The sequence below is a fragment of the Quercus lobata genome, chromosome 12, assembly GCF_001633185.2.
Source record: "Quercus lobata isolate SW786 chromosome 12, ValleyOak3.0 Primary Assembly, whole genome shotgun sequence".
Taxonomy (NCBI): domain Eukaryota; kingdom Viridiplantae; phylum Streptophyta; class Magnoliopsida; order Fagales; family Fagaceae; genus Quercus; species Quercus lobata.
In genome coordinates, this window is record NC_044915.1 from 33,031,443 (window position 1) to 33,056,825 (window position 25,383).

The 25,383-nt window shown below is 34.4% G+C and overlaps 2 protein-coding genes and 1 non-coding gene across 6 annotated transcripts; 2 read left to right on the plus strand and 1 right to left on the minus strand.

Moving 5' to 3' along the window:
- The first annotated feature begins 6,757 nt into the window (after positions 1-6,757).
- Positions 6,758-15,579, plus strand: LOC115971510. The gene is made up of 8 exons (XM_031091475.1): positions 6,758-7,489; positions 8,239-8,301; positions 9,382-10,239; positions 10,350-10,484; positions 10,972-11,055; positions 13,441-13,500; positions 13,594-13,680; positions 14,950-15,579. The coding sequence occupies exons 1-8, from the start codon at positions 7,145-7,147 to the stop codon at positions 15,235-15,237; spliced, it is 1,920 nt and encodes a 639-aa protein (XP_030947335.1). The 5' UTR covers positions 6,758-7,144; the 3' UTR covers positions 15,238-15,579.
- Positions 15,580-18,524: 2,945 nt separating this feature from the next.
- Positions 18,525-22,959, plus strand: LOC115972321. Of its 4 annotated transcripts, XM_031092571.1 has the most exons (4): positions 18,525-18,646; positions 18,911-19,065; positions 19,801-21,706; positions 22,134-22,959. In XM_031092571.1, exons 3-4 carry the CDS (start codon positions 19,817-19,819, stop codon positions 22,461-22,463), a joined length of 2,220 nt encoding a protein of 739 aa, XP_030948431.1. In that variant the 5' UTR covers positions 18,525-18,646; positions 18,911-19,065; positions 19,801-19,816; the 3' UTR covers positions 22,464-22,959. The 4 variants fall into 4 exon arrangements, with proteins under 4 accessions (XP_030948431.1, XP_030948430.1, XP_030948432.1 ...); XM_031092570.1 differs by having other exon boundaries at positions 18,525-19,065; XM_031092572.1 differs by having other exon boundaries at positions 18,525-19,018.
- A 1,151-nt stretch (positions 22,960-24,110) lies between these two features.
- Positions 24,111-24,182, minus strand: TRNAD-GUC. The gene has a single exon. It is a non-coding gene; the product is annotated as a tRNA-Asp (tRNA).
- Between the last annotated feature and the right edge of the window lie 1,201 nt (positions 24,183-25,383).

Sequence of the window (25,383 nt, forward strand, 5' to 3'; positions counted from 1 at the left end):
GTATGGGGCCGGCCTAACACTCTCCGAAGATCAAGTCAGAATTCGTCCTTCCACTTTCTAAAGCGTTAGAGAGGGGTCAATTAATCTTACCTCGATTTGTGAGAATGTCGGCCCTTTTATAGTGGTGGAGAGGTGGCTCTTTACCTCCAGATCTTTCCAATGTGGGACTATAGTGGTGGAGAGTAGGCTTTTCTTCTAGAACTCCATATCTTTCCAATGTGGGACTCTGATACCAATCTTTTCAGGGCTTTACTTGGTCATTTCGGATTATGGGCCCTCAGCGATGGGCCTCCAAGGCGCGCAGGATCACCTCTACATAGGCCCAACAGTTTATATCCGTCAGGCCCATTAAGGTAGGCCCGTCATGACTCATATTTCATCATCTTCAGTTATAATTATAAAAATGAAAAAAAGGGTTAACAAACCAAATCTCTTAGACACTCCGCATAATTTGGAAAAATTATTTCTTTGGTGCCTAAAAAAGCTGTATATAATAACAACCTGACAGCAAAACTTCCACACACTGCTACTCTCAATATTCTCTCTCTTCTCTCTCTCTCTCTCTCAAAATGTCGTCGCTTTCCCCTGAAATGATCTTACCTCTCTTTATTGCGATTGCTTTATCTCTTTCTGCTGGTTTTGTGTTTGGCGCTTCTGTGCTCCGGCGGCTGTGACACCATGTAGAACACAAGCAACGAGGTCGAGGACAAATTTGCAGATGGCCCCAAGACGGATTGTAAGAAATCAGGAAACTCAAGTTGTCCCGCTGGAAGACGAACTCGAGTAGACTGACCAAGAAGGCGACACTGAGGCTTCACAATGGATTGGGAGAACTCAAAAGTTGAGCCAGGCCACTGCACCACCAAAGCATGAACGCGAGCAGTCTCCACCGTAGGGACATGAAGATGAAGGCGGCATTGTGGCTTCTGACCAGACTACTCTACCTCCACTATGGGGCGATGACCACCCTATACTGAAGGACGATGAAAAGAAGCATACATTCGAACGATATTTTTCTGCCCGCGATTCATTGGTATGATATATTTTTATTTTTATTTTTGTTAATGTAATTTTTTATTTTGTATGGGAGTAGTTTTTAGTTCTTAATTCTTATATAATTTATCTTGTTATTTGGATTTTTTTATTTATAAAAAAATAATAATTACTGTAAATTATATAGGATACCCTAAAATTTGGGTATTTAAATTTTATACCTGGTTTCATTGCAATTTCTCTCCTAAAGCTGATTCCTTCTCTCTCCTCCCTCATCCTTCACCTTCTCTCTCTACAAATCTTTTTGTTTTTGTTTTTTGTTTTTTTTTGTTCACTTCTTTCTTTCTTTCTTTCACTTTTGTTGTCAGAAAATATCTTTCCCTGTTGTTATAATCTTAATGCATGTGATATGGGTTTTGTTTCAAGGCACAAATTTATTTAATGATTTGTGTTAGAGATTTATTGGTCATTAGGATATTTAGGTATAATATCGATAATTAGCTAGAAAGCACGGGTGCATCGATTGGATTGCGGCACTCGAGTCTGATATGCATGGATGCGTTGTGCGGCCGTGGACGCAGTTGCACGCACTTGTGACCCTTTTTTTTTTTTTTTCGTTTTTCGATTCGGCTTGATACAATCCGATTTAGTTTGAAACAGGCCCTAAATTGGTTTGATATGGGCCGAAATAAATTTAAAAAAAAATGTCAAGACACACCGTTTTGACATCTTAGTATAAAGAAGAAAAAAAAAATCCTAAACTCATCTCAAATTTTGTCAAAACACACTTTATTATCTACTATTGCTCTTAAATTGGTATATATTTACCATTATATGAAAAAAAATATGTTTAGTAAAATATAGAAAATATAAATAAAAATATATTTAATAATTTATTAATAAATGTATCTTGCCGCACCCGTACCCTACTTTTTCAAAAATTGCTGAGTCACCGCATTGCACTTGAATTCGCACCCGTGCTAGTTAGGACAATTCACTCTCTCTCATTGAATTCTCCCAAATCCGCACCCGTACTGGACCATTTGATAAAATTTGCTTTATGTTTTCCATAAATTATGGGGGTATTTCCTTTTCCCATTGAATATTTTGACAGATTGTATCAAACTTTTATAACTCGCTGCTTGGCTTACTTTGTGATGTTAAATACCTCTGTGTGCTTTGCTAGAATAAAAACTCTAGGTCATTTTCTAGCTCTTCGAAAATTTAAAATTTCTCATACTCATTTTAGTTAAGAGAAGGGGTGCTGAGGGTTGAAACCACCATCTGAGGTTGTGTTGGAGCGAGGAGCTCTGTTGCTAGATCATGATTTAAAGATCTTTGATAAGGAGCGAACCACCATGTGGTGGTGGTGCTGATTAAAGAGGAGCTCAAGTGGCTTCGGCCACACCATGGGGTTCAGAGAGAGAGAGAGAGAGAGAGAGAGAGAGAGAGAGAGAGAGAGAGAGAGAGAGAGAGAGAGAGAGAGAGAGAGAGAGAGAGAGAGAGAGAGAGAGAGAGAGAGAGAGAGAGAGAGATTAGGTTTGGGTCAGATGGACTCAATTCGGTTCTGGGCCTAGTTGAGATTTGGGCAATCCATGAGTAGCTTATTCCAGGTTTAGTCCATTATTTCATTAGTTCAAGCCCATCAACTTTAGAGCCTTAGGCCCGATCCCTACACATTCACATTTAGTCCATGTCCATCCCTTTTTAAAATAAACTCATCTCATGTTTTATAAATTTTCCTCCCACATTTCAATAAAAATTGTCCATCATCATGTTCTTCTTCTTCTTCTTTTATTTATTTATTTTTAATTTTAGGAAAAGTATGTTCTTCTTTAAACTAATAAAATGTCATCATTTGTTTTGCATAATTATATTTTAATCCATACTTTCTAATTTTCCCTATGTGTTAGACCATAATTTGTCATATTGGCATTATGTCATGAACCTTCTCATATTTGCTTTTTTGGCACATACTTTTCTCATATTTGCTTGCTATGCAATTCCTTTGTCACATTTGCATTTTGGTCCATAAACTTTGCATATTTACATTTTAATTCCCATAAGTTCCCAAAAATCATGTTTTAATCCCTCATAAATTCCTAAAATCATATTTTGACCACATAATTTTCCTAAAATTTCATTTTGACCCCAAAACTTTTCCAAAATTTTATTTTGACCCCAAAGCTTTCCAAAATTGCACTTTGACCCCTAGACTTTCCAAAATTGCATTTTTACCCCAAATTGTATTCAAATGTTATGTTATGTGTAAATATTCACATCTTAATAGTGGTTTGAGTTTTTAGTTTTGTATGATGGATTTTTTTTTTCTAATCCAATTTATATAATTTGAAGGTATGTTTGTGTGTTTTGTTTGGTTGTTGGGAAAATTTGAAGGAAAATAAAGGAAAGAGAGCTAATTTTTTCGTTGGTATTGAATGTGAAATTTTGGTGAAAACTCAATTGATTTTCTTTTCCTGACTATCAGGTTTCTTTTATTGATGAATATTTAACCAGATCGAGTTGCTCCTAAATTGATTTTATGTTCAACCAATTAAAAGATTATGTTTCTCAAAAAATTAAAAGATTATCAATATGTTGTTTGATTTGATGAGCCACAGTGAATCTAGTGGTGGCATAAGAGGGCGAGGTGGAAGGTGAAGATGTGTATAATAGTGTTGATCCATATGCCTATGACCTCAATGAAGTTTAAGAAGATGAGGAAGACGTGCCATTAGAGAGGTTCCTAGTGATTCAGAAGTTGTTGCTCACGCCAAGGGTAGATTACAATGATCGGCGGAATGAGATATTTCGAGCGCGTTGCATTATCAGTAAGAGGGTCTGTGGTTTGATCATTGATAGTGGCAGTGTAGAGAATATTGTGTCTAAGAGTTTGGTTACCAAGTTGGGACCGAAGAGAAAGACACTAGGCAATAGGCATAACTTTGTAGTTGTTCATTTTATTCATTTTTATGGTTCCATTCATATATTATTTTTATGTGCTTCTCAATTTGCCCACTGAGGTCTAGTCATCTAAAATGTACAACATGTAGAAGAGTTTTGTTATTGATAGAATCATACTCCTACCTTCAGCATGTGTAAATAAGTTAGTTAAACAGCCTACATTGATGTGGAATACCCACACTCAGTTTGTGGGAGTACAAAGTAAATGGTTGTATTTGAATTTTAGTGGTGCTAGATTATTAAGCAGCGGCTTCATCTTCATTACCGTGAGCTTGCTCACTTTCTCGTCACCCTTAAAACTTTTATTTCATAAATGATAATGCTATTTTTGTCAATAGCCTGTATCTCAATTACCATTTTCTAGTTTTTTTACATTACCAATTTCTAGTCTTTTTAATGAAGACATGTAAGGTTTAAATTCCCTTCTCTAAGGCCCAACTATCAAATTACTAATTCATAAGTATTATTTTTTCTAATAGTGACTTCATTTTTTTTTTTTTATTTATTTTATATTGCTACAAGAAGTATATCATTGTCTTTATTGCTTGTAGAATCTCTATAAGATATTGGATCTCCATAACTCCATTGTTGGTTACAAAAGCAGCAAGGCTAACCATGTCTTTAAAGTCATATCTTTTTGGAGTTTTAAGCTTTTAATTATAAATATTAGAGTGAATATACAACTATGCAGTAAATCTGTTTATAAGTAGAAAATTGAGAGGTTTAGCAAAAAAAAGTAGAAAGTTGAGAGGGTTAGGTGAGACTTTTTTTTTTTTTTTTCTTTTTTTTTGTGTTAAATTTTCAAAATTCATATTCTATATGTCATGTTAACATGGGAGTTACTATCGTCGATACATGATATGGTGTTTTTGTTTTTTGTATGGTACTAAGCCACTAATTGTAAAGTCTTTTATTGTCAATAATAGTAAAGCAAATGTTATAAATTGAAATTTTATAGCATCTAAAAAGAAAATTTTGTTTGTCGGCCAAATTTGTCATCACAATAATAAGTAGTAATACCAGAATTATATAGTAATAAAAGAATTGCAAGATAAGAAAAAAGAAAAAGAAAAAGAAGAAGAAGCAAATTATGATTTATCATTGATAAGCAGGGGTGGAGTCAGGAATTTTTATTTGGGGGGGTCAAGTTGCGGCACTAATATATATCAAGACAATCCTCACATACATATATATATATATATATATACACATGTTTTTTTATTATATATACACACTTTTTTATTTGATAAGTTATATATATACACTCACCCAACAAAAAAAGAAAGAAAGAAAAAGAATTAAGTATTTTCAATCAAAGTTATGTTTGATGACGATCTTTATAAAATAAAATTCATTTTTTCCATTTTCATAGTGAAATTCTTAAAAAGTTTCATTTTAAATACAAATTATCAAATTTTATACTAAAGTAAAAAATCTTTCAATTGAATTGATGAAAATTTCAAAAACATGCAACTAAAGACATTAAAATATGTTAGCCTCCAAACATATTTAAAGTTATCTTGCTCTAACCTATTATGTGTCAACTAAAGACACATTTCATGTGTAGTTTTAGTGACAAGATTTTTTTTAATGAGTCGAAGACTTGTTAATCGCCACATAACGGGTTAAAAAAGATAAATTCAAACATGTTTAATGCCAAATTTTATCAAATATTTAACAAATGTAAGAGCACATTTTACAATAAAAAATAAAATTGTGAAAAATAAAATTATATCTCTATAACTATTAGACCAATTTTTTTTTAAGAGCATCATTGAACTAATTCAAATATTTGGAGAGATCAACTCTTATTTTTATAGACTAAACTTCAAAAATATTAAAATAATTATATATATAATTTAAAATTTTTCAAAATTTTGGGGGGCCAACACGGCTCCGCCCCTAAATAAATGATAAGTAAGAGATTAGAGAAGCTTGCAAGTAATCAACTTTTTATTAAATGTTGTGCTAACTGACCCTCCATGCACTAATTAGTCACTCAGAGTATCAAGCATCTAGTGCATTAAGATTCTTTACTTAAGAAATACGTCTCTTTCTGATAACCAGCGGCTGTAATTGAATCATAACTATTTTTATTTATTTATTTATAACTGAATCATAACCTTTTTTTTTTTTTTGAGAATCGAATCATAACTATTTTAAGTGTTAAACAAACGGCCCATTTCATTTCCTAATCCTACGTGTAGTGTCAGTCAATTCCAGCAAGTTTCCCCACTCACAAACTTGGCAATTTCAAAGTCATGCATATCTTAACACTGTTTGGCATCCGCCTTTACTTTTCTATACTTCTATTTGGACTTTTCTTGTTTAGATTTTTTCTTTTCAAAAATATCTATACATCCTGGTGTTTATATATATGGACAAAATTAAATGACAAATTTTGTAAAAGTATAACTCTAATTTTCACAAAAAATATTGATTAAATTATTTTATCTATTTATAGATTAAATCCTCAAAATAAAAATTAAAGACATTTTTTTTTTTTTGTCTATTAAATAGGGCTACTAAGCCCAATGTTTTCACTGAACCAATAATAAAAGTCTCATCATCGTGCGTGCGATGAGACCTACAACATACAATATACAATGTTTTATTTTTAATTTTTTAAACTTTTTAAAGTACAAATATGTTTTCACATATTTTTAGCAAAAAATTTAGTTAAACTGTTCCTAAAAAAATTCTTACTATTTTTTTTTTTAAATTTTATAAATTAACATATAAAACAAACTTTTAATTGAATATAAAAACAAAAACAAACGTCCTTTTTTGGAGATATTTTTCATAACACACCAACATACAACATCTGTCAGGGGTTGAGAGGCGACTCGTCTTTGTTTGTATAGAGACGGCGGGTCGTGTCATCACCTAACATAACGAAAACAAACTTCCCATAATTTATCAACAGACTTATGACTTATCACAATCTTTTCTCAAAAAAAAAAAAAAAAAAAAAAAAAATATCACGATCTAGTTTGTTTTTTCATTAACCCCGAAAAAATAGAACAATCACGACTCAAAGATGCGAGGGAGTGGCAGAGTGGTGAAAAAGTGAAAGTCAAGGACGGTTTCCGAACCGACAACATTTCATATAAATACGAACCCCAACCTCATCGCTTGGCGGGATTAAAATTCAGTCATTTTCATCACAAGAGAGAAAGAGAGCGCAATGGGAAACCGGAGGTTCGCGCAGATCTCGACGAGCGACGAGGACGAAGAGGCGCCGCGGAGGCCATCGGAGGAGAGCCCGCCGAGGCGGAAGAGGCTCAAGCGTATCAAGCTTCCCGAAGATGAAGTCGAGCCCAAACAGGAACCACCACAACAAACTAGGAGTAAGAACAACAAGAGTAACAAGAAGGAGAAGGAGAAGGAACCTTCACAGAGCAGTAGCGAGGAAGAGCCACCGCAAGAGGATGCGAAGGCGATCGGCGATTCCATTAGGCTTTCCGGGAAAGGAAGAGGGAGGAGGAGCCACTACGAGGCGTTTGAATTCGACGGCAACAGATACGACCTGGTGAGTGCTAGGGTTTCCAGCCTTTCGGGACATCTGTATGTATTTTTTGATGATAATTGGTTAGGGTTTTCGTTCTGAATTTCGATTGTAATCGTGCTGCTTTTAGTTCAAAATAGTTTTGGGGGGAATAGTGTTTGTTGGAAATTTGGGGCTTTCCGTTTGGTTCCTGTGAAATGCGGAGAGAAAAAAAAGGGTTAAATTTCGCAACTTTATAAGTTTCAATATTTCTGCTGCTCCCTGATGCTGTCACGGTTAATTGCTGAAATTGTATAGATTATATGCCTCCTTTGAATTCACGGAAATGGGGGCAAGAATTGCAATGAGTAATTTTCAAAGTCTTATAGTTCATGGGACACTTAGTTCATAGACCACATCCAAGTTTGACCCTATTTGGCAATCAAATAACTATAATAACGTTTGATCTTTGTTAATTTCCTATGTATTATACAATTATGAGTTTTTAGGGGGGTTTTAGCATGTTCTCATAATTTGTAGCTGATGAATGTAGTTCTTATGGCTTTCTTATCCTGGGCATTGATGATATCTCAGTATAAACCACCAACAATTTAATATATGGCTTAGATAATTTGTGTCCATTTTTGTTATCAACTGCTTTACATTGAAGATATGCATCGATGTGATTCACAAATTTTGAGTTCTTGGTGGGGTTTTAGGTATAGAAAAATATCTTGCATGCCATTTTGTCTTGTTTATGTTATTTTTTCATTTCTACTTTGGTTGTTGTGCAGGAAGATCCTGTACTTCTAGTTCCTGAGGAAAAGGAACAGAAGCCGTACGTGGCAATTATTAAGGTACATGTTATGTGAAATTAGTGTTTACCGTTATTTTTGACTACATCTGTTACAGTTTTCTGTTATTTATTCTGATACGGTTTTCTGTGACTACATTTGTTATGGTTTTCTGATCTTTATTCTGTACTTCTTGAATATCATCTTGCTGATATGCATCTTATGTCAAGTTGGAGTTGCATTCTTGAATGTCATGTTGATTTGTGTGTTTAATCTGATATTAGAGGACATTCAACTGGTAAATAAGGAGTTACTCCTTGAAGAATGAAGACTGTTGCTATTTAATTAAGTTGTGTTTTGCACCATAGGTGGTTGTGGAAACTTTTCACTTCTGTCTTTGTCCACAAATCATAGCAGCTATACTGTTTCCTTAATGACTTAAAATACACACTGTTGATAATATAAATAAAACTATCTTATTCAGTCAATTCCTTGCATGTGCATCAAAGGTAAATGCATGTTATCTTGCCCTTTTTGAGACTAATGAGTTATATTGTAGTTAATATTTACTCATATTACATATCATATGTAATCAATGTTTTTAAAGATGGAATCTGTACTTATATTACATATCATTTGTTCTCATATTGCATATACATTCTTATTTCTTTTTATGTAAATTTTTTGTTGCACCCAGTGACCTTTGAGTTGAGCCCTATTGGTCACAAATTATTTCAGAATTTGGTGTGGATGCAAGATGTATATTTCCAATTACGCAGGCCTATGGGTGGAGAAGTTAAAATAAGTAAATAAATAAAAAAAGAGATGGCACAACCTGCGGCCTTAAGAGTCTTTTGGTTGGGGTGATTTTGGGGGATGGAAAATGGGGAGGGGAAAATAGGAGAGAAAATGAATAGTTCAAGTGTTTAGTTGGGGGTTGATTTTTTTTTTCTCCTCAAATTGGGGAGAAAATGGACTTTGATGGGAAATTCCCCATCTTCCCCCACTCCACATTTTTCCCTTTAATGTTTTGGTTTTGTCCTACATCACACCTGCTTTCACTTCTATTTTGTATGTATATTCTCTCTCTCTCTCTCTCTCTCTCAATATGCCCAAAATAATTGTTTGTTTTTGTATTGGTAGGATATTGCTCAGACCAAAGATGGGAGCATTATGGTGACTGGGCAGTGGTTTTATCGCCCTGAAGAGGCAGAGAGAAAAGGGGGTGGAAACTGGCAATCACGTGATACGAGAGAGTTGTTTTACAGTTTTCACCGCGATGAGGTCCCAGCCGAATCTGTAATGCACAAGTGTGTGGTACATTTTGTTCCCATACACAAGCAGCTTCCAAGTCGTAAACAGCATCCTGGTTTTATTGTGCAAAAAGTATACGACACTGTTGAACGAAAACTGTGGAAGCTAACTGATAAAGACTATGAAGATAATAAACAGCACGAGATCGATCTTCTTGTTCAGAAAACTATGTCACGCTTGGGGGATCTTCCTGACATTGAAACTGATGATGCTGCTGCTGCTGCTGTTGCTGGCGCTGGTGCTGGTGCTGGTGCTGGTGCTGGGGCTGGCGCTGGTGCTGGTGCTGGTGCTGGTGCTGCCGCTGCCGCTGCCCCTGCCCCTGTTGATCAGGAAGATCAGCTAAAGGCTAAACGATCCTTGAGGAGAAAGAACATTTCACCTCTTGATGTTTCAAGGGATGAAGAAGCAACAAGGCCTGATCAACATCTAAGAGCTGAAACTCCTGGAAGCGGTCCAACTACTGGCTCAGTACATTACTCTATTTTAGCCAATTTCAAGGCATTGATTGGAGATAACTATCGTGATAGATGGCTGGAGAGGCTTCTTATAGGAATTCAATACATGTGCAATTCTGTTGACAGCATGCATGGAGATGACAAAGAAAAAGGTTGTCGTGATGGCATTAGCCAACTAAATGAGAATAAGTGTCAAGAAACTGCCAATGGAACTCAAGTCAAGAGTGCAAAGGTATGCAGGCATCCTAATTTGTGGTAATTGATATATGTTTGGTAACTAGAAGCAGAGGGTTAAGGAAATACAATGATTGGCATGTAAATGTAGATTTTTTTCCCACACAGAGTGGCAAGTCTTTTCGTTGGCCGGATGCTGCTGTTCCGGCTGTAGCTGCTCTTGAGAAGGCTGCACATGAAACTCTTTCCTCAGATTTTCAAAAGTATAATCAAAAGTTGCGACAGCTGGTCTTTAATCTCAAGGTTAGTATGCTGTTACATTTGTTCACAAACACTTGTGTGAACTCATATGAGTCATATTAATATGAATGTTTGCATTCACAAACATGTAGGCTTATTGTTTAAGAGAGCTTAGTGCCTTTGGGTAATTTCTCTTGATACGAATAGTTTTTGCTATCACAAATCCTTCAATTTCTTCGAATTAATGTGAAATAATGGGGATAATAGGATTGAAACATTAAATAATTCAACATTATTTTGTCATTTATTTGGGAAAATAGGAAAATTTTAGTGAGCCATGTCTTATATCAGTATTACTGATGTTTTTTATATAGAAAGTTATGATTTATGAATGATTAGAATCTTGAAGAAATTCATGCTTTTATTCAATAAGATGAAGTAACCTTAATTTTTTTAATACATGTTTTGCATTATCAGAGTCTTGTTCAGTGTCTATGAGGTGAACTTTACTTTTTTTTTTTTTTAAATCCCTTTCTTCCTTTCCTGGTAGAACAATGAGGTACTGGCTCGACGTCTACTAAATGGAGATCTGGAACCTTCAAAAATATTGAACATGTCACCAAGTGAGTTAAAGGTATGCTATTTTCATGGCTTGCTATTTGTGCTTTCAAATACTTACATTTTGTACATGAATATTTTTTTAAGTAAGGCTAATCCCATAGTGACTTTAGCTGGAGACATAATTCATGTTGTTGATGCTGAGAATTCTATTCCTTTTATCTTTTGACAACTCAATTGGCTATTTGTTTTAAGGGCTAATTTGTTGAACATCATGCAACAAATAGGAAGGGGTTAACAGTCTCAAATTTTTTAAGCCATATAGAAATTGTAAAGGATGGATTCCGAGCTATGCATTTCAAATTGATCTGTAAGAACTTACAAAATCAAAGAATTTGCCCCTATTTTCCTTTTTGGGTGGGTTTCAAATGCCATCTTACTGATTGTATCTTTGAAGGTTGAGGTGTTTTCTTAGAAACATGTCTATTTCTTTATTTATTTATAGGTTAAAAATATTTCTATTTCGAAGAAGTTTGGACACTGGACATGACACAATACTTACACAATTGAAATTCTTGAAAAACTAGGACACAACATGGTAGGGACACCACTTTTAATTAATTAGTATTTTTAGGCACATCTCAATTTTGCGCCACTTGTCCATCTAATTTTTTAATTTTCGTGACCAGGGAATTATTGAGTGTAAAAACCAATGAGTCTAAAATTCAATTAAATTCTATATATGTATATATATTATATAATGAGAAACCATTACATATTTTAGAAATGTATGGTTTAAAAAATGTGTAAACTAATACTATGTATAATTTGAACCTCTTTTCAAAAAAATGTATAATTTGAATCGTAAAATTGTGATTGTTTTTAATTGTGCCCGTGTATATGCATGGGGTTATATACTAATCTAAAATAATTAATCAACTCAAACTTTATGCTTTTCTAGGTTATAGAAATAAGTAACAAGCATAAAAGAATTTGAGAACATATCTAAAATTAATTTAATAGCAATAATGGATATCATAGAATTACGTGATATCTATAAAATGATGTTTAAAGTACTAACCAATAGTACAAATAAACTATTAAGGTCTAAAGTAAGAGAGAAGAATAAAAAAGTTCTGAAGATGATCCAACAACGACAAAGTCCTCCCTTTCATCTCCAATGTGCCTTACCTTAGAATAGGATTTCTTTTTTTTGATAAGTAACCTTAGAATAGGATTTTTTTGAAAGCACAAAGATAGTAGTTGCAGCTAAAGCTTTTCTTTCCACCTTTTTCACTCACTTTATCTGTTTAGTGACATATTTCCAAAAGAGGAGCATTATCATCAGAATCATTAGTGCCAAATTTACTAGTAGCAGTGATCTGTTCAATAATGTTGAAAGTGAGAGTGAACTTGGGGCCACCCCTTCTTTGTAACTTATAAAAAAATGTTGAAAGTAAGGGTAAGAGATTGGTAAAAATGTTTTAACAATAATGTTGGGAAAAAAAAAAATATTATGACAGATATATGATATGTTGCCAATAGACTTTGAGAATAAAAATTAAAATAATAGAGAAGTAAATAACAAATTGGAGAGTGCGAGAGTGCAAAAGAGATTGCCTTACCTGGCAGAGTGAGATAGAGATAGACCTAACTTTTATAGACTAACCAATGTACTCTAACTCATATGGAACTTCCTCACTTGTAAGAAGGGTTGGGGAGTGAAGCTGTGCATTCAACACCTACAGTGTGCTTATATAACTTACCCAAAACAGAAAAACAAAAAAAAGAAAAAAGAAAAGAAGAGAAAAGAAAGAGATATAGCCTTTTACAGACCAATGATATGTAGTCCGTCTGATGCTTTTCATTTTCATTTGTGGCTCTAGGGTCATTTTACTCCCTTTATATTTTTTGCACTTTATACTCTTTTAGTTGAGATCAATTTGCAACTTCCATTCCTCTATCCAAAATCAAGGTTAAGATTACAAATCTCTAGGCTGTTTGGGATGGTCATTGTATATTAATGGGAACTAATATTTTAAATTTTGAATATATTAGTGCATCCCACCACCCAACCAGCCCACTAATTTGTTAATTTAACAACAATTGTGGATTCTATGGTAAAAATGACAACTTCCATTCCTCTATCCAAAATCAAGGTTAAGATTACAAATCTCTAGGCTGTTTGGGATGGTCATTGTATATTAATGGGAACTAATATTTTAAATTTTGAATATATTAGTGCATCCCACCACCCAACCAGCCCACTAATTTGTTAATTTAACAACAATTGTGGATTCTATGGTAAAAATGACAAATTAATCTTGAATTAGGGTGTTGATTGCAACAAAATTTAAAATTAAGATAGCCATTGCAAATATAGTTAGGGTGGATAGCTGTAATTAAACCCTTTGATTTAGTACAAGTTGGAAAAAATATCAACTAAATGTTTGAATTTTAGGAGGGTTTAACAGCTGAGGAAACAGCAACAAAGGAGCCTGATGAGTCAGAACGCATGCAGGTTACTTCTTTAATGCCTAAATTTAATTTTAGCCATTAGTTTCTTATCAAAATTTTCCTTGTGTAAATGTTCTAATTGTTGATCATGAAACAGATGACTGATGCTCGTTGCTCGAGATGCAGTGAATTTAAGGTTGGTGTAAGAGACATCATCCAAGCAGGACATGGAGACCGCTATCAGGTTCTCAATTTTTTCTTGTTCACGTCTTAAATGTTCTTCTACATGTTTTATTTCAGTGTCTGAGTTGGACTGGGTTCCTCTTAGGGAAAAATTTAGGCACAGTTCTTTAGATGCAGCACAGTGGGTTCCTCAAATAAAGTCAAAAACATGTCTTCATATGGAATTGTACCTAAGCTAGTCTCTTAAACAATCCCTCCCTAAAAAAAGTATTTGATATTTTTTTTTGGGTAATTAAAAAAAAAATTATTTGATTTCAACAGTAACAGCATGAATGGGCTAAATATGTACATATAAGAAATAGATACACTTGAATCCTGTATGTGTTATGTTATATGTTGTGAATTGCGTGCATGTGCAGCTTTGCAACTTTTCTCCTCAAAGTGTGTTTTGTGAAAATGTGTGATATGTGTGTATGTGCACATCAAACAATTTGATCATCTACGCATCTAGGTATATGTTCGTGACATTCATATTCTGGAGCTGTAAAGCATTGGATTTAGTTGTTGATGAGATTGCTTGTGTTTATTTGAAAATTCATGACCATACATCTGCATCATGATATGTTGTAATGCATACATTAAGGCTTTTTTAGTAGGATAAAGTTTAGCTACAAAATTGGTTGTAGCCTAAGGATAATTGTTGAATTGCATGTTCTTTACACTCTTAATACACATGTCAAATTTTTGTTAATCAGATATTATATTCTATATGATCTATAAGCTTATATTTTATACATAATTTTAAACTACAAAAACTAGCAATTTAAACAATTTATTGTTGGTATAGCTATTGATCTTTAATTTTTTAGAAATTTTGCAAGTATGGAAAATATAAGAAGGTGTAATCCAATGGTGGAATTTTCAAAATTCACATCTCATAAAAATATATTAAGTAAGATTGTAGCCTTAGGATACAACCAATTTTGTAGCTAAATTTTGTCCTTTTTATATCCTACTAATTCTCATTTTGGGGCAAGTAATATAAAGATAATATTTGAAGTACACAAACTATCAAGACAAGTAACATGAAGAAAGACAGCATTATTTACTGATAATCCTATCAGGAATTTCACCAGTGATTAATTTCAATAAAATATTTGGCAATTAATGACTGCTTGACCGTGAAAAACTTTAGTGTAGTTATTGAAGAAAGTTTAGATTCAATTATTAAAAGGATGTTTCTAGTTGTAGTTTGACGTTTGTGTGGGTGTGTATATCTTGCTTCTTCTAAAGTGGTCACTGACCTCTTCCCCGGGTTTTGTGGATTCAGTTGGAGTGCATTGCATGCGGTCATTCCTGGTATGCTTCTAGGGATGAGGCATCCATGCTGACAATAGATGCACCAAATACCTCCAAAGCCGTTGGCACAGCACCATGGGCCACTGCCAAATTTGAAGATGTAGAGAAGAAGCTAGTGAGTCCCCGAGAACCTGACAAGGCAGCCATTGATGTTTTCAAGAAAACGAGTGAAGCATACATGCCTGTCCTGGATGCCCAGAAATCATTTGGCAGGCCCAAAAAGGAAGAAAAATCTGAATCTGCTAGAAATGCTGAGTGAAAATCTGCGGGCCGTTGCATTTTTGGGTCACTGACTTTTGGTGTCTTAGTTGTTTGGAGGATCTGCCCTCTTTGTACAGTTCACTTAGGTGGTTTTAATGCTTACCCAGCTGGGGGTTTCGTTGTGTATAGCCTCAAGCGAATAGAATCATAGAAGTAGTTAGTCTCATGCATCTCTCCACTGTACGGAGGGGAGGTAGGGTTAGGATAGCGTTGGTTTTCATGTTAAATATCAAAATTCACTACTATTAGTATTTTCTTAGACCTCTTATGTATTTATTTTATTCACAATTTCCTGTTATAGGTAGTACAACAGCAGACCACCTTCTTTCTTCTTCCTTGAGTTTTCTAGAGCCTTACTTTTCTGTAATCTGCAGTGGTATATGTTGCATACCAAGAAAACTAGAACCAAAATCAGTGAGTTGTACATTACTCACAAGGGCCAGAATTGCTAGAACGGTCCAAATCTCTCATTGGGTTATTTAGAAGTGATTATCTCGGAGAGTATTAAAGTCCAAAATTCTAATATTTAGAAAATAAAGGCTAATGGAGCTTTAACAAAAGATAAATCAAAATGCCAATAATAGAAATGTATAAAAACAACACAGGTCTAAAACTTTGACCCATAATTAGCAAAAAGAGAAAATTGAGAGCGGTTGTGAGGAAGAGAGAGAGGGTTCTTTTGTACTCATTTCTACCCCTAAACTTCGGAATTGTGAGAATGTTAGATTGCTGAATGAGTTTTTGTTCTAAAGTTTCAACTTTATGGGTAAAATGTGGTTGGTCCTGTTTTGAGTTGAATGAAGATTTTTACAACAGTCTTTAGGTGTCTTTAATGACTAGTTTTTAGGCTAAAATATGAGACTATGGACTTCCAAGGTGCTAAGTTGATGTTTGGTTCAGACTTGCTTTAGTTGGGTAAAAGAGTTAGCTTGTTTTATGCATAATTTGGAAAAGATATGACTAAGCCCCGATTGACTTCTTATTTTTAGTTGTTTCAGAATCTTGGGAGGCTTACCTAAGTGAGGGCTAGTAGTTGAAATTGGTTAATGAGAGCCAACTATTTTTAAAGGAAAAGATGGGTTCTGGTAGAAACTTTCAGTCACAGTCAGCTAGAACATAAAAGTTCTTTTGGGGTGGAGATTTAGGTACAAAATCTCTTCCATGAGCCTGAGGTGCTACCAATGTCCTTTGCCCACTTGATAGTAAGCATGGATTGAGCTCATGCAAAAGGTCCGAAAGAAATTGACTTATACCCTCAAAATCACATTTCCTCAATTTCCCTCAATATGTCGCATGGGCTTGGGTTATACTTAAAAGAATAAAATATAATATAATATATGAATTGAGCATAGGCACCACAACACGTTAATTCGTGAAGGACTAGATTGATTGTCATGTATGTTCTTGAGTTATGGGCCGTTGGCCACGTTGAGCATAGAAAAAGAAAAAGAAGTTAGTTGATGTGTGAGAATTTTAAAGCAATCAATTCAAAGCCAGACCAAGTAGCTTAGTACTAAGTTATGCTTGAGCTTGAAGTAGGGATGACAAAATTTGACACAACTCGTGAATTTGATACGACACAACAAGAAATTAACAGGTTATGAGTTGAGCCTTAACGGACTCGTGTCATATTCAGGTTGATACGACTGACCTGTTTAATAAACGTGTTGAGTTAGTGTCTAACCCATGGAACTTATTTGATCCGTTTAATCAAATGACATTTTACCAATATACCTTTTAAATGCTAGGCATATAAACTTTTTAGTTGTTGTAGTTTATTTTCTTTAACTTATTGTGATTAATTATTTGTAATATTGAGATATATTTTAATTTTAAATAATTATTTGTGATGCAGTTAATTGTTAGTTCTAAATTTTATATTAAAAAAATTATTTATTTGGTTTTTCATAATTTAGATCAATACTAAAATTTGTATTTTTCTTTTCACATTGATAAAATCTAATAAATGGGTCAACAAGATTGATCCTATTAATAAACGGTTCGCGTTAGGATCGAGAAATCTTAATCTATTTAATAAGTGTGTTGAGTTAATATCGATTTATATAATCGAATACTCATGAGTTAACGTGACACATACCGAACACGCGGATGCAAATTCTCACTTAAGCCTGAGGTTCAGTTTAAGATAATCTAATGATATCTTGACCACACCACTTGTCTGGTTTGTGAAAATATAGAAAGAGAACTCAGTGAGAGGAGTACGAACCAACATGAAGTCCGCGTGAGAGTGTACGTAGATAATCCAAAGCGCAAGATTCCGTGGGTTGGATGTGACCGACCGCCTCAATTTCGCATACTCCCGCTTGCAAGTTACCCAAATCGCATGCACACATATTTACGTTACTCTCCTTGACTGTCAAGATTCTTGCTATTCCCCTTTTACTTGCGATTGTACATCTCTAACCTTTACATTTTTAGGACCAAAAAAGATGACTTAAGGAGGAAAAAAAAAAAAAACATTAAAAAGAGGGAGAGAGAGTTTTTGCCTTTTATAAATGCGCAATGTAATAAAAAATGAGAGATTAAAAACACAATGAAGCAAACTTGTGCTAGTCTTTTATGATATCTACTTAATTAGGTAACCAATATGAACAAATTTGAACCTTTAAAAAAAAAAAATTTAATTAGCTTGATTTAACATTTTCTTATAACTATAACGTAATAAAACCAATCTCGAGGAAGTTGGAACTTGAAAGATGTGTCGTCCTAAATTAAAGATGATGTCACTTTCTAAGTCTTTAGGACCACCTTCAGTTTGATGGTCAACATTAAAATGAGTTGCTTTTATACTTGTATGGCTTGAAACGTTGGCATCATGATAGTTCGGATGGTTGAGCTTTTACTGTGAACAATCAGTGAAAAAATAGGTGTACATCATAAAAGGATTAAGGACTCTAAAGTAATTTCCAATGAGGGTTGATCTGCAATTTTAACACATATAAACAATACTTTATTCATCAATTAATTATTGGAGACAGTCAAATTAATTGTGGGATTCCGTCTGGATATCTGCAATTCCCAAAAACTTAAGATAATAATTTGTGGCAGTGATCTGGACAAATCTCCTTAAAATATATTACACTTACGCTTTTTAATTAGTGACCAGCTAATTCCAAAATTACCCACTAAAAAGAAAACCATAGTAATTGTCTATCAGGGCTATCATTGTCTTTTCTCTAATGGGTGCTCTCTCCAAGACTGTCCAAAAAGTGTAAAAAGAAAAAAAAAATTGGGAAAAAAAAAAAAAGCTAAAAAAGAGACGCACACTAGTACATAGCGGCAGCTTATGAGTTATGATGGCCTGAAGGAGATGGCTTTTTAGACATAAACTGTAGCTAAGCAGCTCCTGTCTCTTGTTGTTTGCTAGTTACCCTTCCGCATGTTGTGTATGAGTGTTTTCTTTTCGCTCATGCTTTCTCTCTCTAACAATGTCTTACTCTTACCTCACACTATCTCTTTCTAGAACTCACTTTTTGTGTTTATTAATAAGCAGCCACGCTTTACTGCTCTTGGCATAATCCTGGCTGTCTTTTCCTTTTTTTTGTTTTCGCTGTAGCACACTTATGTTGATTAATGGGGAAGTCTTTGAATTCCTATAGCTAACAGCTGTGTGTTTATTAAATTTGGTTGTTGGGTTTTTGCTCTTATAGATTCATGGTGACTTTGAGCTCAAGAGATTGGGAGTTGGAGGACATGATTGCATCTGCTTGCAGTTTGTTGAGTTTTTCTTTGGGTTCACTTCTCTGAGATCGAGTGGGGTATGGACGTTTTTTGGAAGCATATCTATTAGTCTTTGGCTTGAAATGTAAGAGGAAAATAAAGTAAAGTTTTTGTTTTTAGTACTTATACTGTAGCTTTTGTGTCTGCTACTTTACTCGTTTTTTGGAAGTCTATAGAGATCAGAAGATTCCTTTGTGTAATAGGGGTCTAAGTTTTTTTGATCAAGATTGGTTTTTTTGAGTTTCTTGTGATCTTAAAGTTTGGAATCACTAATGGGGTGTGTGCCTTTTCAAACAGTGGTAATTTCTGAGGTTAGCATCATCAAGCTATTGCTTCTAGGAATCCTTTATTGCTTCTAGTTCATATTTTCATAATTGTTGATTGAATTCTGCGAATTGAAATGCATTGGGTATCGAGTATCTTTTCGTACGCAAATGTTCTGTCAGTTTTTTTTTTTTTTCCTTTTTCTGGCTTCAACTGTAATTTTCATACTTTACTGTTGGAAATCAATGGCAGCTTAATCTACAATCCGTAGTTGATGTCCTAATAATATGGTAAATTATGCATTATATGGCTTTATCTACATTGTGTCTACAGAAGTAATGCCAGCGATTTGCATATCTCACAGCAAATTTGCAGCCAAAAGCTGTTATTCTGGCATGTTGTTATAAATCTACCAATGTATTGATTACATATATTGGCTAAAAGTCTTTATTTAGTTTATATGTTATAATCAGATTAGTGGAAACTGGATAGCTATTGTCTTGCATTATTTGTGATCTGTTTCGTAATTTTTATTTTATTCTTGTATTTCTTGCAGAACTGGGAATCTATCAATGGGACTGCGGATGGAGTTGGACTTTGATAAAAGTTGCAAAGTGGGTCTGAGTCCTAACACTGTTCTTCCACCTCCTCGACATTGCTCAAATATTGAAAAGAGGAAGGCAAAAGGGAAATCCACCCGTAAAGATGATTTGTTGGGCCTAAAGGACGACTTCATAGAGATTAACTTTGGTCGCTCTCGCAGTTCTTCTTGTAAAAGCATTCCATCTAGACCTGCTGGACTGGAAGGCAACGACGAGCTAAAGCGAGGTTCCATGTATCAAAATTCCAAAGAGGTAAGGGAAATGAAGAGAACGGGAAATTTTGAGGGAAGGAGAAAAATTGAAATGTCCCGTAGTAGTGACGCCACTTTGGCTTTCAGGATTGTTGACTCATTCTGTAATTCAGATGAGGACGGCCTGCAGAAGAGGTCTCCAATGATATCTTTGGATTCAACCTTTAGTCCAACATCTGTGAGTAAGCCGTATGTAGAACCATGCTCATCAAATGGTTTTGATGAATATTGTCTCAATTTGAATGACAGGGATAAACTTGCTGATACTATGGGGAAAGATTCAGTGGGTCTAAAGTTTGTAAGTGGTGAATCTGTTAGTCCTTTAAATGATGGTAATGACCTTGAAAGAGAAACTGTTCGCATGTTTCACAAGTCACTCTCTGCTAAGGCGGAAATGCTCCATTCACCTTCACCATCAGAAAGTGATTGCTCCTCAAGAGCCAGCTCTAAGTCCAGATTCAGTCCTATCAGAAAGATGTTTGATCCATTCAAGAAGTCCAAATCTTTGCGAAGTCCTTTAGGATATGTGGCAGAACCTGGTGGGGGGCTCAAAACATCTGGGACAACAAACATGAGCAGGAACAAAACATCCAGGAAATCTTTGCTGCATGATTTCTCTAATACAGCAAAGGCATCAGAACTTGATCCTCAATTTGTTGAGAGGGAGAACCATCATTCAGCTGTTGCACGTTCACCAGTTCACCTACATGGCAATCTCAAGTTAGAATACAAACATGGGGTGCCATTTTTCGAGTTCTCAACGAAGTGCCCAGAAGATGTCTTCGTGGCCAAGACATGGAAGACGGATAATGATTTTAATTGGGTATATACGTTTCACTCCATTGATGGTAGAAAGAAGAGCAATGTCAGTAGATGGGGATGGAATAGTAGTGACAAAGATTCCTCTATGGTGGGACAGATTCAAGTTTCCTGTTATTTATGTTCAGAACTAAAAGATGGTGGGGTTTTGGACAATTCTGTTGTGACAGAGTTTATATTGTACGATATTGCACATGCAAGACAAAGCATTTCGGCCCAAGAAAATGAAAAAACTGCTGATGATGTTAAAGGTCTCAAAGGAGCTAATCAAGGATTAGTTAAGGAGCCTTTTGAAGATAATAGGTCTCATCCATTCAAGCATAAACTTCAACAAAGACAAGCCTCTGAGAAAGGTGATTTTAATTCTTCAGATTTTTACCCCTGGGCATCTGCACAATTGAATCCAGGCCTTGAAATCGCGGCCATTGTTATGCAAGTCCCATATGAGAATAGAGAGAGCTTAACATACAAGTCAGGGGATAAGATTATCAATGAACTGATCCCAAACCTACTTAATCATTCTATGAGTGAGCTGAGTAAAAAGGACTTTCATGATAAAAGAAGTCCGGAAAAGGTAAAGGTGTTAATTCCAACTGGAAACCATGGTTTGCCAAGTGCTGAAAGTCGGGGTCCTTCATCATTATTAGATAGATGGAGATTAGGTGGAGGATGTGACTGTGGTGGCTGGGACATGGCCTGTCCCCTCACTGTTTTAGGGAATACCCAAATTCAATGTGCTGAAGATCAACCACTTCTGGAGAATCAGCAGCATTTGGAGCTTTTTGTTCAGGTAAGCCTCTTGTTTGATGTAAGTCATGTTTCATTATCATAATTTGGATAAGTCAATCATCAACCACTAGAACTTTGGGTAACAAAGAATTCTGCAAAACATAAGTTGCTGGGTCCACATGCAAGGCTTCCACCCAACATTTCTTAAAGAACTAAGAAATATGAATTTAGATTCTGTAAATGTGTTCATGTACCTTGCTTGGGTACACTATTTATTTATATCTGCTTGCTGTCTGACAATTAAACATAATTGTGTTGTTATACAATGACTCATTTCAATGCATGCATCATTAGCTTCTCAAAACAGAGAAGAAAAAAAAGGGGGAAAGACGCTAGAATTCCTTCTTCATTCCTAATGCTCTAACATTTGGACTTCATTATAGAAATAATTAGCATCTTATGTTCTGTTGACTTTAATTTATGTATAGGGAGCAAAAGAGAGTACACCGGCATTGACCATGATGGCTGTTCAGGAGGGGGAGTATGCAGTTGATTTTCATGCACAGTTATCCACATTACAAGCATTCTCCATATGTGTGGCTATCTTGCATGGGACAGAAGCTTCTGTTGATGCTGGGAAGGAGAGAAGCAAACAGTTATCACAAAGCAATTCACTGAAAGTGCTTATCAATGATGAAGTGAAATTTTTAGTTGATGCAGTGACAAGAGAGGAGAAGAGAAAAGACTCTAAGATGGTAAAAGAAATCCCACCATCCTATGTGCTCAATCCACCCTTTTCTCCAATTGCTCGAGTATAAATTCAATCAGCTTGCTTGGTACCAGCTTTTACGGCTTCTCCAGGGAATCCCAGCATATGGTTCGAAATGACCCCAACTTTAAAGGAGAAAAGGAGGAAGTTTCTCAGATGATGGGGTTGAGAGTTCCTGCCATTGACACCGAGGTTCAGGGTTTTTGATTATTTACTGGCATGGGCTCAGCAGTCAACAGCATACTCAATACACTAAAATGGTTTCTCAGTATACGCAGGACTGTTGGAGATGTGGGCTAGGGATTCTTACCATTGGCAGAGGGTTGTTTCCATAGGGGTTCCAAAAGCCATTTGCTATATTATTTGATTCTTTCAACTTCTATAGTTAAAATATAAACAGAACATAACATTGTCCATATTGTAACTTGATAGAGAGGGAATAGAAGTAATCATTAGATTGTCGAGAGATGGTAGTTCTTTATCTTTTGCCTTTTCTGTATCATGAAGGAAATGGTGCTAAGGAAAGTAGATCAAAACTTTGTTCACAAGAAGTTTTTGTCTCCAAAATAATGAATAATTGCATGCCTTTACTTTTGATTAAAGTTACTTTCTAAAGATTGGGCTCATTCACGAGGACATTGCTCTTAATATGCACCATTTTAGTAAAACCCAATAGAGTATTGTCTTCACAATACCTGGTCCATGAACAAGTAGGTGGGGTGTATGAAAAGGTTTTTTCTTGAATCAAATGTCCTAGATTTATATCCTTCTTGTAGTAGATTTCCAATCTCGTGAGCTTCATCCATCCCCGCTTGCATGCATAAAAAAATAGCAATGTCTTCTACCCTTTTCAATTTGGTTTAACCATCGTTCTACTGATAATTTTCCAGCCTGAATCACTACGAATCTTTGTACAGCCATTAATGCACCTCATAGTCTAATGTCAAAATATATCGGCATATGTCCTTAACTGCTTCAATCAATAAACACCGCTCAGCCAATAAGATTAGGGCTATAAATAAGCCAAGCTAAGTCAAATATTAAAAATTCAAGATTGTTCATTTAATTTTTTTTTAAACATGAGATTAAGTTTGAGCTAATTACCAAACAAGACTACTTGCTTGAGTTAACTTCATTTTCATAAGCCCGACCTTATTCACAAGTCACAAGTTATTTGTTTGAATTATTCTTTTCCCATATATGATAAAAGTGTAAAAGCATGATTAAATTTTTTTACCTCAACATGTATTTATGAATTCTGGACTGTAAAAACTTTAATAATTTGATATCATATAAAATAATTTACAAACCTATACAATCCAATCTCAAGTCTCTATAAGTATATTTTTTTTGACAAATATACATGGAAAAATGTTTGTTCACAACACATTTTTTTGCAACTTCCCAAATTATCATTTGATTTATTTGAAAAGTTAATTTTTTTTTCCTATTAATTTTAGGAGGATAATTTTGAATGGTTAGTTTCTTTTTTTTTTTTTGGGTGAAAAACAACTTCCATTCTTTCAAAAGGCTTTGTGAGCAAAGATAACATTTTGAAGAAAAAAAAAAGAAAAAAAGAAAAAAAAGAGTCAAAGCAGCTCCCCAATCACAACGATCATGCATCCTCATTAGGTGTCTAACTTGGACGTTGGTCTAGATTTTGTTCACTGTAAAAAATTGGTAGAAAACATTATGTCGCCGTTGCCGGGGATCGAACCCGGGTCACCCGCGTGACAGGCGGGAATACTTACCACTATACTACAACGACTTGTTGATGCTATGTTATTTAATTAATTGTACAAACTGATTCCTGGTAGCCCATCCTATTCCTACCTTAATTTTGTAGCTGGCGATGGCAAAGGGTTGGTTTATAGACAGGGTGGAGTTTTAATGGCCCGAATAATAAGGGTAACTCTTATTACTATCTTCTACGTAATAAATTGTTAGGTATATGGTAAGAATTAAAATTCAAAGTTTAATAAACTTCAAAGCTACCTTCCAATTGATTGCTTTGCCTATCGACGGTTTGAAGAATAATTATCATTTATCACTCACTAAAACCCGTAAATTTATATCCATCAATCTTTTTGAAAACAATGAAAAGTTCCCACAAAATATAGAGGGCAAATATAACCAATCAAAATATTTAAAGTTTTAATTTATGAAGAATAATTATTATTGGGCATAGGCATAGCCAGTTTAAGTTGCCATATTAATTGGTTACAACTTATGAGAATTGCTTTTAAACCAAACGTCATATTTATAAGAATATAATGTAAAATTTGTAGGTTAAATAGTGCATGTGTTATTTAAAAGTTTTTTTTTATTAGTTTTATGTAATGTAAACTATGTAACATATAATGTATTTTGCATTCAACAAATTTACTTAATTTAATAAAAAGATTGAAATTATATAAATATAATATTGTTTTATATAAATGGAGAAGATGTCATTAAAAAGATTTTTTTTTTTTTTAAAATATACCATAATCGGTTGACTAATTTGAACATATCCAAGAGTATTATAAAAAAAAAAAAATGCACACTCTCATTCCATGGAAGTAATATGTTACAGTAAATTTAAATTATTATATAAGCTTAGAATTGTAAATTTCTTTTTTCCTTTTGCATAATGCATATATTATTGAAACTTTAATTTTAAGATAATCTTTTAAATATTTATCATTTTTATTGTTTTTTAAGGACTCATATCTCATGTCTCATATGTCTAATTCTAATATTTATTTTGTTTGTACGTTTTAGCCTAAAACTAAAGAGTTTGGCCCATATAGAATAAGATTTTATACCTTTCAACCCAAGTTTGGCCCAATTTAAGACTTAATTAGTAAAAGTGTACCTAATTAGGTTAAAGGGACTGAATGAACTGAAGTGGACCAAAGTAGACCTAAACACTACATTGATGTAACTCAACATGAACATAACAATAACAAATACTATGTTTCAGCTTT